Source organism: Trachurus japonicus, chromosome 5 (assembly GCF_045865225.1).
Source record: "Trachurus japonicus isolate A0001 chromosome 5, Traja_1.0".
Taxonomy (NCBI): domain Eukaryota; kingdom Metazoa; phylum Chordata; class Actinopteri; order Carangiformes; family Carangidae; genus Trachurus; species Trachurus japonicus.
Window position 1 is genome coordinate 4,400,155 of NC_140911.1, and position 15,410 is coordinate 4,415,564.

The window sequence follows — 15,410 nt, forward strand, 5'->3', positions numbered from 1 at the left end:
ATTGGTCGTTATTACGTTGTTGGTTGCTACACATCTCTTTTCTCTTTTCTTTAACGAGCAGGTGAGGAAAGGAGTGTGTCGGTTCTCCCACCCGGGGATGGGCATCCACACGCTGCAGGAGCTGAGTCTGCTGAAGGAGCAGGACATGACCACGGTCCTCAGCACCGTCAGGAACAACACCAGGCTGCTCTACGGCATATGATGCTTCAACACTACGACCCCCCCGGCCTGATGATGATCAGTATTATTATTATTATAGGATTATTGTTTCTCCGTTCCTATTTTATGTTTGTGTGTTTTCATCATCATAGAGATAATTAATTCTGCAGAAGTTCTTGTTTTAAGTTGTTGTTCATCTTCTCTGTGCTGCTCTATTCTACCTTGTTCTCATTTTGTCTGGATGTTTGGTTGAGGCGTCGTGATTAAAAGCCTTTAACCCTTCGGTTGCTGCTGCTGCTGCTGCTGCGTCTGTCTGCTTCCATTTCACTCCCTACACTGCAGGTGAATAGGGTAAAAATTCTAACTAACAGATATCACCATGAAACTTCCCAAGTTTATCACTTACATTAAGACAAATATTCTTTGTATTACAAGTTTTGTCAAATTTTATGTTTAAATATGTAAATGAGGCAATATCTAATGAAATCTATGCTAATTTGCATACATTTCCAGAACAGAAATCTGAACAATGGATAAAGCTGTTTTCAAAATTCTTGTTTTATTTTGCTGACATATTAGAGTCAGAAGTTTTTCCAGAGGAGGATTTTGGATATCTCTTTTTATCACTCTGTAAATGAGAAAATACTGTCACCAGCCCTAAAAAACAAAATCAAATTTCACCATGTTTTTAGGAATAAAACGTTGTATAAATGAGGCTGTGAATGATATATCAACAATCCCCTCTGTAAAAACCTTCAGAATATAGAAAGGGATCAAAGTGGAAGGTTTGGTGTCTGTCAGTGCTGCTGAAGTGGAGATTTCTAGCTCAGAGTCTGAGTCTGGAAAACTCTTTCTGAGGAAACGGCCTTTAAAGACTTGGACTGTAAAACTACAGAGATTGTTAATGTCAATCGTACTTTTACGATGGGTTGTGGATACAAAGGAAAATTACAATGTTTGGACCCTACAGTAGATAATTAATAACATAAGAGAGAGAGCTTTACAATGACACCTGACAGGACATGGGTCAGACTAACAAAAATGAAGTAAAATGAAAACCTTAATGTGGATTTTCCGAGAGAATACATGTTAAGGAAGAAGTGTTTTTGCTGGACACACACACGGGTGGAAACGTAAATGTAGAAAGGAAAAGAGTGAAACATTGAGTCTGTTATTGAAGCTGTGAGACAGACGGCTTCATTAACTTCACCTCCGTCCCGCTCTGCTCATCTCACACATTTGTCTGAGAGCTTTTTCATTCTGCCGGTGGTTTTCCCTCCGTCGCTGCGACTCATTCAGCTGCTCAGAGAGAATCTGTAGATTAGATGGACGGAGAGATGGGATGGATGGACCGGACGTGTTGGAAACACACACATCTCTCCTCACAATGGAGATGAAGATGGTGAAAGGAAGTAGGTCAGGACTCATAATGTCTGTGGTTGTGTCTGTGCTTATTGGAGGCAGAGCGCTCCGTGTGTGTGTGTTTGACCTAGTTTCTCAGATTTGAACAGGAAGTTCTTACTGTTTTTTTGTGTTTTTTTGTTCTTACAAAAACATTTGCAATCAGAAAGACACTTTAAAATGTCACAGGAAAACACAACAACTCAGATTATTAATTTTTTTTGTTAAACACTCACTCATAAATCAGAGACAATCAATTAATTAATCAATGAATGGTTTATTCTAACAGGCAGTGAAGACAAATCAGATCTAATTGTAGGGATACGTTTTCTAATTCATAATCAGACATGTTTTAAAACTCCATAATTAGGTCACGTGATGAAGCAAAAGACGAATCTTTCTGAGATGAGTTTCTCATGTTTTTTTGTACGTTGTTAGATGTAATGGTTCAGACTGAAGCGTTATTTATCAACAGTCTGAGTCAGTAATGATTTCAGAGTTTTACAGATATAGATAAATACAGTGAGTTATGAGAGAAATGAGACGGACGTGTCTCTACAGGCCGACACTTAACAGATTCTAATGATTATTATTATTATTATTTAATTTAAGTGAAATTATGAGGCAGCAGATTAGAATATAATTGTCCATGATCCATGATCCTCCAGGTCGGTTACGGTTTCTCTGAAACAAACAAGAGACACTGACGTTAAAGACACATCAACATCTGGTTTTATATTTAATAATAATACAGACTACCTGTGTCTGATGTGTTGCTATTGTGTTAAACTTTATTAATACTCTTTGTACTTATGGAATTACCTTATAGGGTTAGATTAGATTCTAGGTAGAAATAGGAGTTGTTTTTATATTTTATTGCTGTTTTTGGTGTTCTGGGCCCTGTTTATAAGCTATAGATAGCTTTTGGGGTTACCTTTTTTTACAAGATCATGTCTGCTGTATACTATTATGAATTGAAATTGTACTTTGGATTTTAAAACAATTTGTACATAAAAACGAAACAGCTGTGGAAAAGATTAAGAAACCACCTCAAAATGACCAGTTTCTCTGGTTTTACTATTTCTAGGTGTGTGTTTGAGTAAAATGAACATTTTTGTTTTATTCTATGAACTACTGACAACATTTCTCCCAAAATTGAAATAAAAATATTGTAATTTAGAGCTTTTATTGACAACTGGTCAAAATAACAAAACATTTTAAAGTCTTTTCAGACCTTGAATAATATTATAATGCAAAGAAAACATGTTCATATTCATTCTTAAACAACACAACAGGAATATTTGTATAAATATATATATATATATATATATATATATATATATAGAGAGAGAGAGAGAGAGTTTATAAATCAAGTTTTGGTGATGATAATGTCAATGTTAAATCCCAGCAGTGGTTTTTTTTTAAATAATCTTCCTATAAAACCAGATTTTGTGTTAAAAAAAACAACTGGTGCCATGCAGAGATGCTTTTAAAGAACCATTTATGAAAGTGGACTCTTCATTTTTCCCCATGGCTGTGTATAAATATATAAATATATAGGGTATGATATATTGGATATAAGAGGAACACCTGGTGTCTCTGCGCCTCCCAGGAGACGATGGACCAACTCCTGCAGCATCACGCCGTACTGCTCCAAGTCCTCCGTTGTCATGGTGACGCCAATCTCAAAGGGGGCTCTCACCTGCTCGGAGGAGAGGAAGAGGAGAGGAAGAGGAAGAGGAGAGGAAGAGGAAGAGGAGAGGAAGAGGGAGAGGAGAGGAAGAGGAAGAGGGAGAGGAGAGGAAGAGGGAGAGGAGAGGAAGAGGAAGAGGAGAGGGAGAGGAGAGGGAGAGGGAGAGGAAGAGGGAGAGGAAGAGGAAGAGGGAGAGGGAGAGGAGAGGGAGAGGAAGAGGGAGAGGAGAGGGAGAGGAGAGGGAGAGGAAGAGGAAGAGGGAGAGGAAGAGGAAGAGGAAGAGGGAGAGGGAGAGGAGAGGGAGAGGAAGAGGGAGAGGAAGAGGAAGAGGAGAGGGAGAGGGAGAGGAGAGGGAGAGGAAGAGGAGAGGTAGAGGGAGAGGAGAGGGAGAGGAGAGGTAGAGGAAGAGGAAGAGGAGAGGGAGAGGAAGAGGAGAGGAAGAGGGAGAGGGAGAGGGAGAGGGAGAGGAGAGGGAGAGGAAGAGGAGAGGGAGAGGGAGAGGGAGAGGAAGAGGAGAGGTAGAGGGAGAGGAAGAGGAAGAGGAGAGGGAGAGGGAGAGGAAGAGGGAGAGGAGAGGGAGAGGAGAGGGAGAGGAAGAGGAGAGGTAGAGGGAGAGGAGAGGGAGAGGAAGAGGAGAGGGAGAGGGAGAGGAAGAGGGAGAGGAGAGGGAGAGGGAGAGGAAGAGGAGAGGGAGAGGAGAGGAAGAGGAGAGGGAGAGGAGAGGGAGAGGAAGAGGAGAGGTAGAGGGAGAGGAAGAGGAAGAGGAGAGGTAGAGGGAGAGGAAGAGGGAGAGGAGAGGGAGAGGAGAGGGAGAGGAAGAGGAGAGGGAGAGGAGAGGGAGAGGAAGAGGAGAGGGAGAGGAGAGGGAGAGGAGAGGGAGAGGGAGAGGAAGAGGAAGAGGGAGAGGAGAGGAAGAGGAGAGGGAGAGGAGAGGGAGAGGAGAGGGAGAGGAGAGGGAGAGGAGAGGAAGAGGAGAGGGAGAGGAGAGGAAGAGGGAGAGGGAGAGGAGAGGGAGAGGGAGAGGAGAGGTAGAGGGAGAGGGAGAGGAGAGGGAGAGGGAGAGGAGAGGGAGAGGAGAGGGAGAGGAAGAGGAGAGGGAGAGGAGAGGAAGAGGAGAGGGAGAGGAGAGGGAGAGGGAGAGGAAGAGGAGAGGTAGAGGGAGAGGAAGAGGAGAGGGAGAGGAGAGGAGAGGAAGAGGAGAGGAAGAGGAGAGGTAGAGGGAGAGGAAGAGGGAGAGGAGAGGAAGAGGAGAGGGAGAGGAGAGGGAGAGGAAGAGGAGAGGTAGAGGGAGAGGAGAGGAAGAGGAAGAGGGAGAGGAGAGGAAGAGGAGAGGTAGAGGGAGAGGGAGAGGAGAGGGAGAGGAGAGGAGAGGGAGAGGAGAGGGAGAGGAAGAGGAGAGGGAGAGGGAGAGGAGAGGGAGAGGAAGAGGAGAGGGAGAGGAGAGGGAGAGGAAGAGGAGAGGTAGAGGGAGAGGAAGAGGAGAGGGAGAGGAGAGGAAGAGGAGAGGTAGAGGGAGAGGAGAGGAAGAGGAAGAGGGAGAGGAGAGGAATAGGAGAGGGAGAGGAGAGGGAGAGGAAGAGGAGAGGTAGAGGGAGAGGAAGAGGAAGAGGGAGAGGAGAGGAAGAGGAGAGGGAGAGGAAGAGGAAGAGGAGAGGGAGAGGGAGAGGAGAGGGAGAGGAAGAGGAGAGGTAGAGGGAGAGGAGAGAGGAGGGAGGGAGAGGAGAGGGTAGAGGAAGAAGAGGAGAGGGTAGAGGAGAGGGAGAGGGAGAGGAGAGGGAGGGGTGGAAGAGAGGGAGGAGAGGGAGAGGAGGGGAGAGGAAGAGGAGAGGTAGAGGGAGAGGAAGAGGAGAGGGAGAGGAGAGGAGAGGAAGAGGAAGAGGAGAGGTAGAGGAAGAGGAGAGGTAGAGGGAGAGGAAGAGGGAGAGGAAGAGGAGAGGGAGAGGAGAGGGAGAGGAAGAGGAGAGGTAGAGGGAGAGGAAGAGGAGAGGGAGAGGAGAGGGAGAGGAAGAGGAGAGGTAGAGGGAGAGGGAGAGGAGAGGGAGAGGAAGAGGAGAGGGAGAGGAGAGGGAGAGGAAGAGGAGAGGGAGAGGAGAGGGAGAGGAGAGGGAGAGGAGAGGGAGAGGAGAGGGAGAGGAAGAGGAGAGGGAGAGGAGAGGGAGAGGAAGAGGAAGAGGAGAGGAAGAGGGAGAGGTAGAGGGAGAGGAAGAGGAGAGGGAGAGGAGAGGGAGAGGAAGAGGAGAGGTAGAGGGAGAGGAGAGGAAGAGGAAGAGGGAGAGGAGAGGAGAGGGAGAGGAGAGGGAGAGGAGAGGAGAGGAGAGGAGAGGAGAGGGAGAGGGAGAGGAAGAGGAGAGGTAGAGGAAGAGGAAGAGGGAGAGGAGAGGAAGAGGAGAGGGAGAGGAAGAGGAAGAGGAGAGGAAGAGGGAGAGGAGAGGAAGAGGAGAGGGAGAGGAAGAGGGAGAGGAGAGGAAGAGGAGAGGTAGAGGGAGAGGAGAGGAAGAGGAGAGGTAGAGGGAGAGGAAGAGGGAGAGGAGAGGAAGAGGAGAGGGAGAGGAGAGGGAGAGGGAGAGGAAGAGGAGAGGGAGAGGAGAGGAAGAGGAGAGGGAGAGGAAGAGGAAGAGGGAGAGGAGAGGAAGAGGAGAGGGAGAGGGAGAGGAGAGGAAGAGGAGAGGGAGAGGAGAGGGAGAGGAAGAGGAAGAGGGAGAGGAAGAGGGAGAGGAGAGGGAGAGGAGAGGAGAGGAGAGGAGGGAGAGGAGAGGAGGGAGAGGAGAGGGAGAGGAGAGGGGAGAGGGAGAGGGAGAGTGGGAGTGTGAGGAAGAGGGAGAGGGAGAGGGAGAGGGAGAGGAGAGAAGAGGAGAGGAAGAGGAGAGGGAGAGGGAGAGGGAGAGGAGAGGAAGAGGGAGAGGAGAGGGAGAGGGAGAGGAGAGGGAGAGGAAGAGGAGAGGGAGAGGGAGAGGAAGAGGGAGAGGAGAGGGAGAGGAGAGATGAGAGAGGAGAGGTAGAGAGAGGAGAGGTAGAGAGAGGAGAGGTAGAGAGAGGAGAGGTAGAGAGAGGTAGAGAGAGGTAGAGGGAGGAGAGGAGAGGAGAGGGAGAGGGAGAGGGAGAGGGAGAGGGAGAGGGAGAGGGAGAGGAGAGGGAGAGGGAGAGGGGAGAGGGGAGAGGAGAGGGAGTGGAGAGGGAGAGGGGAGAGAGAGGGAGAGGAGAGGGAGAGAGAGGAGAGAAAGAGGTGTGGAAGTGGGAGAGGATGAGGAAGAGGAGAGGGAGAGAGGAGAGGGGGAGGGAGAGAGAGGAGAGGTAAAGGGAGAGGAAGAGGAGAGGGAGGGAGAGGAGGAAGAGGGGAGGGAGAGGAGGGGAAGAGGAGCGGAAGGAGCGGAAGAGGAGAGGAGGGGAGAGGAGAGGTGTGGAGAGGGAGGAGGGAGAGGGAGAGGGAGAGGAGAGGGGAGGAGTGAGGGTGTGGAGAGGGGAGAGGAAGAGGAGAGGGAGGAAGGAGGGAGATAGGAAGAAAGGAGGAGAGGGAGGAGGATAGGAGAGGGGAGAGGAGAGGAGAGGAAGAGAGAGGGAGAGGGAGAGGAGAGGAAGAGGAGGGAGGGAGAGAAGAGGGAGAGAGAGGAGGAGGGAGAGGAGAGGAGAGAGGAGAGGGAGGGAGAGAGGAATGGAGGGAGAGGAATGGAGGGAGAAAGGGAGAGGAGAGGAGAGGAGAGAGGGAGAGGAGAGGAGGAGAGAGGGAGAGGAGAGGAAGAGGAGAGGGGAGGTGAGAGGTAAGATGAGAGGAAGAGGAGGGGGAGGAGAGGGAGAGGAAGAGGAGAGGGAGAGGAGAGGAGGAAGAGGAGAGGAAGAAGAGAGGAGGAAGAGGAGAGAGGAGGGGGGAGAGGAGAGGAGAGGAGGAGAGAGGAGAGGAGAGGATAGGGAGAGGAGCTGGGAGGAAGAGGAGAGGGAGAAAGGAGAAGGAGGAGAGGAAGAGGAGAGGAGAGGAGGAGGAAGATGGAGAGGAAGAGGGAGAGGAGGAGAGGAATGGGAGAGGGTAGAGGAGGAGGGGCGAGGAGAGGAGAGAGGAAGTGAAGGAGGAGGAGAGGAGAGGAGAGGAGAGGAGAGGAGAGGGGAGGAAGAGGAAGAGGAGAGGAAGAGGAGAGGTAGAGGGAGAGGAGGAGAGAGGAGGAGAGGAGAGAGGAAGAGGTAGAGGGAGAGGAGAGGAGAGGAGAGGGAGGAGGTGAGAGGAGGAGGAGAGTAGAGGGAGAGGAGGGAGAGGGAGAGGAAGAGGGAGAGGAATAGGAGAGGAGAGGAGAAGGGGAGAGGGAAGAGGAGAGGTAGAGGAAGAGGAAGAGGGAGAGGAGAGGAGAGGAAGAGGAAGAGGGAGAGGAGGAGGAGAGGAAGAGGGGAGGTAGAGGAGAGGGAGAGGGAGAGGAGTGTAGGGTGAGGAGAGGAGAAGGAGAGGAGGGAAGGAGGGAAGAGGAGGAGGAGAGGGAGAGGGAGAGGAGAGGGAGAGGAAGAGGAGAGGGAGAGGAGAGGGAGAGGAAGAGGAGAGGGAGAGGGAGAGGAGAGGGAGAGGAAGAGGAGAGGGAGAGGAGAGGAAGAGGAGAGGGAGAGGAGAGGGAGAGGAAGAGGAGAGGGAGAGGGAGAGGAAGAGGAGAGGTAGAGGGAGAGGAGAGGAAGAGGAGAGGTAGAGGGAGAGGAGAGGAAGAGGAAGAGGAGAGGAGAGGAGAGGAGAGGAGAGAGTGGAGTGGTGAGAGGAGAGGAAGAGGAACGAGGGAGAGGAGAGGGAGAGGGAGGAGGATAGAGGGAGGGAGAGGAGAGAGGAGAGGAGAGGAGAGAGGAAGAGGAGAGGAGAGGGGAGGAGAGGAGGGGAAGAGGGGAGGAGGAGAGGGGAAGAGGAGAGGAGGGGAGGGGAGAGGAAGGAGAAGAGGAGAGGAGAGAGGAAAAGGAGGGAGAGGAGAGAGAAGAGGAGGAGGGAGAGGAGAGAGGAAGAGGTGGAGGAGGAGAGAGGAAGAGGAGAGGTAGAGGTAGAGGAGAGGTAGAGGATAGGGAGAGGAAGAGGGGAGAGGAGAGGAGAGGAGAGAGGAGGGGAGGAGAGAGGAGAGGAGAGGGAGAGGGAGAGGGAGAGGGAGAGGAAGAGGGAGAGGAGAGGGAGAGGGAGGGAGAGGAGGAGCAGAGGAGAGAGAAGGAGAGGGGAAGGAGAGGAGGAGGAGAGGAGGAGGAGAGGAGAGGAGGAGGAGGAGGAGGAGAGGAGGAGAGGAGGAGGAGAGGGAGAGGAAGAGAGGGAGAGGAGAGAGGAGGAAGAGGAGATTAGGAGAGGAGGAGAGGGGGAGTAGGAGGAGGAGGAAGAGAAGAGAAGAGGAGAGGGGGAGGAGGAGGGGGAGAGGAGAGGAGGAGGAGAGGAGAGGGAGGAGTAGAGAGAGAGGGGAGGAGGGAGGGGGAGAGGAGAGAAAGGAGGGAGAGGAGAGGAAGAGGAGAGGAGGAGAGGAGGAGGGAGAGGAGAGGAGAGGAGAGGGGGAGAGAGGAGAGGGGAGGGAGGGAGAGGAGAGGGATGGAGGAGAGGAGAGGGGAGAGGGAGAGGAGAGAGGAGAGGAGGAGGAGAGAGGAGAGGGGAGAGGAAGGGAGAGGAGAGGGAGGAGAGGGGAGAGGAAGAGGAGAGGAGGGGGAGAGGGAGGAGGAGGGAGGGAGGAGGAGAGAGGGAGGAGGAGAGGAAGAGGAGAGGAGAGGGAGAGGAGAGGAGAGGAGAGGGTGAGGGAGAGGAGAGAGGGAAGAGGAGAGGGAGGAGAGGGAGAGGGGGAGGAGGAGGGGGAGAGGAGAGGAAGAGAGGAGAGAGGAGAGGAGGAGGGGAGAGAGGAGAGGTATAGGAGAGAGGAGAGGGAGAGGAGAGGAGAGAGGGGAGGAGAGGAGAGGAGAGGGGAGAGGGAGAGGAGAGGAGAGGAGAGGGAGGAGGAGAGGGGAGGAGAGGAGAGGAGAGATGAGATGGGGAGAGGAGAGGAGAGGAGAGGAGGGAGAGGAGAGGGAGAGAGAGGAGAGGAGAGGGGAGAGAGGAGAGGAGGGGGAGAGGAGGGGAAGGAGAGGGAGAGGGGAGGAGGGAGAGGAGAGGAGAGGGGAGGAGGAGAGGAGAGGAGACGGGAGAGGAGAGAGGGGAGAGGAGAGGGGAGAGAGGAGAGGGAGAGGAGTTGGTGGAGAGGAGAGGAAGAGAGGAGAGGAGAGGAGGAGAGGGAGAGGAGAGAGGAGAGGTATAGGAGAGAGGAGAGAGGGAGAGGGAGAGGGAGAGGAGGGGTGAGAGAGGGAGGAGGGGAGGGAGAGGAGAGGAGAGGGAGGGGAGAGGAGGGAGGGAGAGGGGAGGGGAGGGGAGGGGGAGGAGGTGGAGGAGGAGGAGGAGGAGGAGAGGGGAAAGAGGAGAGGGAGAGGAGGAGGAGGAGGAGGAGAGGGAGGAGAGAACAGGAGGAGAGGAGAGGAGGAGGAGAGGGAGGAGAGGGAGAGGAGAGGAGAGGAGAGGAGAGGAGAGGGAGGAGTGGAGGAGAGGAGGAGTGGAGGGAGAGGAGAGGGGAGGAGAGGAGGGGTAGGAGGAGGGAGAGAGAGAGAGAGAGGAGGAGGAGAGGAGGGAGAAGGAGGGAGAGGAGGAGAGAGGAGGGAGCAGAGGGAGAGGAGGGAGAGGAGAGGAGTGAGGGAGAGAAGGCGAGAAGAGAGGGAGAGGAGAGGAGAGGAGAGAGGAGAGGAGAGGATAGAGGGATGAGGAGGAGAGGAGAGGAGAGAAGGAGAGGAGGAGGAAGAGGAGGAGGAGAGGAGAGGAGAGGGGAGGAGGAGGAGGAGAGAGGGGAGGAGAGGAGGAAGAGGAGGAGGAGAGGAGAGGAGAGGAGAGAGGAGAGGAGAGGAAGAGGAGGAGAGGAGGGAGAGAGGAGAGGAAGAGGAGAGGAGGGAGAGGAGAGGAGGAGAGGGAGAGGAGAGGGGAGGGAGAGGAGAGGAGGGGGAAGAGGAGAGGGAGGAGAGGAGAGGAGAGGGGAGGGAGAGGAGAGACAGAGAGGGAGAGGAGAGACAGAGAGGGAGGGAGAGGGAGAGAGAGAGAGGAGAGAGAAGAGGAGGAGGAGAGAGGAAAAGGAGGAGGAGAGAGGAAGAGGAGAGAGGAGGAGGAGAGAGGAGAGGAGAGCAGGAGAGGAGGAGGAGGAAGAGGAGGAGGAGAGAGGAAGAGGAGAGAGGAAGAGGAGAGGAGAGCAGAAGAGGAGGAGAGGGAGAGAGGAGGAGAGGAGAGAGAGAGGAGAGAGGGAGGGAGGAGGAGGGAGGGGAGGAGAGAAGAGAGAGAGGAGGAGAGAGGGAGGAGAGGAGAGGAGAGGAGAGGAAGAGGAGAGAGGAGAGGAGAGGAGGAGAGGGAGAGGAGAGAGGAGGAGAAGAGAGGAGAGAGGAGAGGAGGGGAGAGAGGAGAGGAGGAGGAGGAGAGGGGAGAGGAGAGGAGAGAGGAGAGGAGAGGAGGAGAGGAGAGGAGGAGAGGAGAGGAGGAGAGGAGAGGAGGAGAGAGAAGGAGGAGAAAGAGGGAGGAAGAGGAAGAGGAGAGGAGAGGAGAGGAGAGGAGAGGAGGAGGAGAGAAGGAGAGGAGAGGAAGAGAGAGGGAGGAGGGAGAGGAGAGAGAGGAGAGAGAGGAGAGGGAGGAGAGAGGAGAGGGAGAGGAGAGGAGAGAGAGGAGGAGAGGGAGAGGAAGAGGAGAGGGAGAGGAGAGAGGAGAGGAGGGAGAGGGAGGAGAGGAGGAGAGGGAGAGGGAGAGGAGAGGAGAGGAGAGGGAGAGGAGAGGGAGAGGGAGAGGAGAGGAGAGAGGAGAGGGAGAGGAGAGGGAGAGGAGAGGGAGAGGAGAGGAAGAGGAAGAGGAGAGGAGAGAGGGAGAGAGGAGAGGAGAGGGGAGAGGAGAGGAGAGGGGAGAGGAGAGGAGAGAGGAGAGGAAGGAGGAGAGGAGAGAGGAGGAAGGAGGGGAGAGGAGGAGAGAGGAGAGGAAGAGGGAGAGGAGGAGGAAGAGAGGAGGAGAGGGGAGAGGAGAGGGAGGGAAGAGGGGAGGAGAGGAGGAGAGAGGGGAGAGGAGAGGAGAGGAGAGGGGAGGAGAGAAGGAGGAGGTGGAGAAAGGAGAGGAGAGAGAGGAGAGGAGGAGGAGGAGAGGAGGAGAGAAGAGAGAGGAGAGGAGGGGAGGAGGAGAGGAGGAGAGGAGAGAGGGAGAGAGGGTTAAGGAGAGGAGAGAGGAGAGGAGAGGGAGAGGAGAGGAGAGAGAGCAGAGAGGGAGGGAGAGGAGGTGGAGAGAGAGAGGGAGAGGGGAGAGAGAGAGGGAGAGGAGAGGGAGAGGAGGGAGAGGTGGTGGAGAGGGAGAGGAGAGAGAAGGAGGAGGAGAGGGGAGGAGGAGAGGGAGAGAGGGAGGAGAGGAGAGGAGAGGGAGAGGAGGGAGAGAGAGAGAGAGAGGGAGGAGAGAGAGGAGAGGAGGGGAGAGGAGAGGAGAGAGGGGAGGAGAGAGAAGAGGAGAGGAGGAGAGGAGAGGAGAGGAGAGGAGGAGAGAGAGGAGAGGAGAGAAGAGAAGAGAGAGAGAGGAGGAGAGAGGGAGGAGGGAGGGAGGAGAGGAGGAGGGAGAAGAGGAGAGGAGAGGAGAGAGAGAGGAGAGGAGAGAGAGAGAGGAGAGGGAGGAGGAGAGGAGGAGAGGAGGAGAGGAAGAGGGAGAGGAGAGAAGGAGGGAGGAAGGGAGAGAGAGGAGGAGAGAGAGGAGGAGGAGAGAGGGAGAGGAGAGGGAGGAGAGGAGTGGAGAGGGGAGGGATGGAGGGAGAGGGAGTAGAGGGAGAGGGAGGGAGAGGAAGAGGGAGAGGAGAGGGAGAGGGAGAGGGAGAGGAGAGGAGAGGGAGAGGGAGAGGAGAGGAGAGGGAGAGGAGAGGAGAGGAAGAGGAGAGGTAGAGGGAGAGGAGAGGGAGAGGAAGAGGAAGAGGAGAGGAGAGGAGAGGGAGAGGAGGAGAGGAGGAGAGGAGAGGGGAGGAGAGGAGGGAAGGGAGAGGGTGAGGAGAGAAGAGAGGGAGAGAGAGGGGAGGAGGGAGAGGGGAGGAGAGAGGGAGAGGAGAGAGAGGGAGAGGACGCACAGGGAGAGGAGAGAGAGGGAGAGAGGGAGGAGGAGGAGGAGGGGGAGGAGAGAGGAGGGAGAAGAGGGAGAGAAGGAGGAGGAGAGAGAGGGAGGAGGGGGAGGAGAGAGAAGGAAGAGGAGGAGGAGGGAGAGGGAGGAGGAGGAGGGAGAGGGAGGAGGAGGAGGAGGGAGAGGGGGAGGAGAGGAGAGGGAGGGAGAGGAGAGGGCAGAGGAGAGGAGAGAGGAGGAGGAAGAGGAGAGGAGAGAGGAGAGGAAGAGGGGGAGAGGAGAGGAGGAGAGGAGAGGAGGAGAGGAGAGGAAGAGGAGGAGGGAGAGGAGAGGAGAGGAGGAGGGGGAGGAGGAGGGAGAGGAGAGGAGAGGAGAGAGGAGGAAGAGGAGAGGAGGAGAAGGAGAGGAGGAAGAGGAGGAGAGAGGAGGGAGAGGAGAGGAGAGGAGGAGGGGGAGGAAGAGGAGGAGGAGGAGAGGAGAGGAGAGGAGAGAGGGAGAGGAGGAGGGAGGAGGAGGAAAAGGAGGAGGGGAGGAGAGAGGAGAGGAGAGGAGAGAGAGAGGAGAGGAGGGGAGGAGGAGAGGGGATAGAGGGAGGAGAGGGAGGAGAGGGAGGAGGAGAGGAGAGGGAGAGGACAGAGGGAGAGGACAGGGGAGAGAGGAGAGGAGGAGGGAGAGGGGTAGGGAGAGAGAGAGGAGAGGAGAGGGAGGAGGGAGAGGAGGAGAGAGGAGAGGAGGGGGGAGAGGAGGAGAGGAGAGAGGAGGAGGAAGAGGAGAGGAGAGAGGAGAGGGAGAGGGAGAGAGGGAGAGGAAGATGGAAGGGAGAGGAGAGGAGAAGAGGAGAGGGAGGAGAGGGAGGGCAGGAGAAGGAGAGGAGGAGGAGGGAGGAGAGAGGGAGAGGAGAGGAGAGGGAGGGGAGAGGAGAGGAGGGAGAGGAGAGGAGGGAGGGAGAGAGGAGGGGAGAGGAGAGGGAGAGGAGAGGAGTGGGAGAGGGAGAGGGAGAGGAGTGGGAGAGGAGAGGGAGGAGGAGAGAGGGGGAGGAGGAGAGAAGAGAGGGAGAGAGGGAGGAGAGGGAGGAGAGATAGAGGGAGAGGGGAGAGGAGAGGGAGAGGGAGGAAGAGGGAGAGGAGAGGGAGAGGGAGAGGAAGAGGAGAGGAGAGGGAGAGGGAGAGGGAGAGGAGAGCTGGAGAGGAGAGGGAGAGGGAGATGGAGAGGAGAGGGAGAGGGGAGAGGAGAGGAGAGGAGAGGGAGGAGAGGGAGAGGAAGAGAGAGGAGAGAGGAGAGGAGAGGAGAGAGGGGGAGAGGAGAGGGAGAGGAGAGGAGAGAGGAGAGGAGAGGAGGGAGAGGGAGGAGAGAGAGGGGGAGGAGAGGAAGAGGGAGGAGAGGAGGAGAGGGAGAGGGAGAGGAGAGAGGAAGAGGAGAGGAGGTGAGAGGAGGAGGGAGAGGAGAGGAGAGAGAGGAGAGAGAGAGGAGAGGGAGGAGAGAGAGAGGAGGGAGAGAGGAGAGGAGAGGGAGAGGAGAGAGGAGGGGGAGAGGAGAGGGAGGAGAGTTGAGTGAGGAGAGGAGAGGATGAGGGAGAGGAGAGGAGAGGGAGAGAGAGAGGAGAGGAGGGAGAGAGTGAGAGGAGGAGGAGAATGAGAAGGGGGGGAGGAGAGGAGAGAGAGGGAGGAGGGGAGAGAGAGAGGAAGGGAGAGAAGGAGAGAGCGGAGAGAGGAGAGGAGAGTGAGGAGAGGGAGAGAGAAGAGGAGGGTAGGAGAGGAGGAGAGGAGAGGAGAGAGAGGAGAGAGGAGAGAGGGAAGGAGAGAGAGAGAGGAGGAGAGAGAGCGAGAAGAGGGAGAGGGAGGGAGGGAGAGAGAGAGAAGAGAGTAGAGGAGAAGGAGAGAGGGAGGAGGAAGAGAGGAGAAAGGGAGGGGGAAGAGAGGAGAGAGAGAGGGGGAGGGGAGGAGAGGAGAGGGGAGGAGAGGAGAGAGGAGAGGGGAGGGGAGGAGAGGAGAGAGAGGAGGGAGAGGAGAGGAGGAGGGGAGGAGAAGAGGAGAGGAGAAGAGAGGAGAGGAGGAGGAGAAGAGGAGAGGAGAGGAGAGGAGGGGAGAGAAGGAGAGGAGAGAGGAGAGGAGAGGAGGAAGGGAGAGAGGAGAGGAGATGAGAGAGGGAGGGGGAGAGGGAGAGGGAGAGGAGAGGAGGGAGAGGAGGAGGAGAGGAGAAGGAGGAGGAGGGAGAGGAGGGGGAGGAGAGAGAGGGAGAAGGACGAGGAGGGGGAGGAGAGAGGAGGAGGGAGAGGAGAGGAAAAGGAGAGGGGAAGGGGAGAGGAGAGGGAGAGAGAGGAGGGAGAGGGAGGAGAGGGGGAGAGGAGGAGAGGAGAGAGAGGAGAGGAGGAGGAGAGGAGAGGAAGAGGAGGAGGAGAGGAGAGGAGAGAGGGAGGAGGAGGAGGGGAGAGGGAGGAGAGAGAGGAGAGGGAGAGGAGGGGGGAGAGGAGGAGAGGGAGGAGGAGAGAGGGAGGGGAGGAGGAGAGGAGGAGAGAGGGAGGAGGAGAGGGGGAGGGGAGGAGGTGGAGAGATGGAGAGAAGGAGGAGAGGGAGGAGAGGAGGAGGAGAGATGGAGGAGAGGAGGAGGAGAGAGGGAGGAGAGAGAGGGAGTGGGAGAGGGATGGAGAGGAGTGGGAGAGGGAGGAGAGAGAGGAGAGGGAGGAGAGGAGTGGGAGAGGGAGGGAGAGGAGTGGGAGAGAGGGGAGAGAGAGGAGAGGGGAGAGGAGGAAGAGGAGGAGGAGGGGAGAGGAGAGGAGAGGAGAGGGAGAAGGAGAGGAGAGAAGGAGGAGAGGGAGGTGAAGAGGGAGAGGGAGAGGAGAGGGAGGTGAGGGAGAGGAGTGGGAGGGAGGAGAGGGAGAGGAGAGGGAAGGAGGAGAGGGAGGAGAGGGGGAGAGGGAGAGGGAGAGAGGAGAGGGAGAGGGGGAGAGGAGAGGGAGAGGGGGAGAGAGGAGAGGGAGAGAGGAGAGGGAGAGAGGAGAGGGAGAGGGAGGGAGAGGAGAGGGAGAGAGGAGAGGGAGAGAGGGGGAGAGGAGGGAGAGGAGAGAGGAGAGGGAGAGGGAGAGGGAGAGGGGAGGAGAGGGAGAGG

General features: G+C 55.8%; 1 protein-coding gene across 1 annotated transcript in view; it reads left to right on the forward strand.

Moving 5' to 3' along the window:
- LOC146986842 (uncharacterized) overlaps nucleotides 1-216 on the forward strand; it is a 44,185-nt gene extending 43,969 nt beyond the window's left edge. Inside the window, exon 7 of the mRNA XM_085777877.1 lies at nucleotides 62-216. Coding sequence (XP_085634003.1) covers nucleotides 62-202 — 141 coding nt within the window. The 3' untranslated portion in view covers nucleotides 203-216. The remainder of the gene's footprint in view (nucleotides 1-61) is intronic.
- The last annotated feature ends 15,194 nt before the right edge of the window (nucleotides 217-15,410 follow it).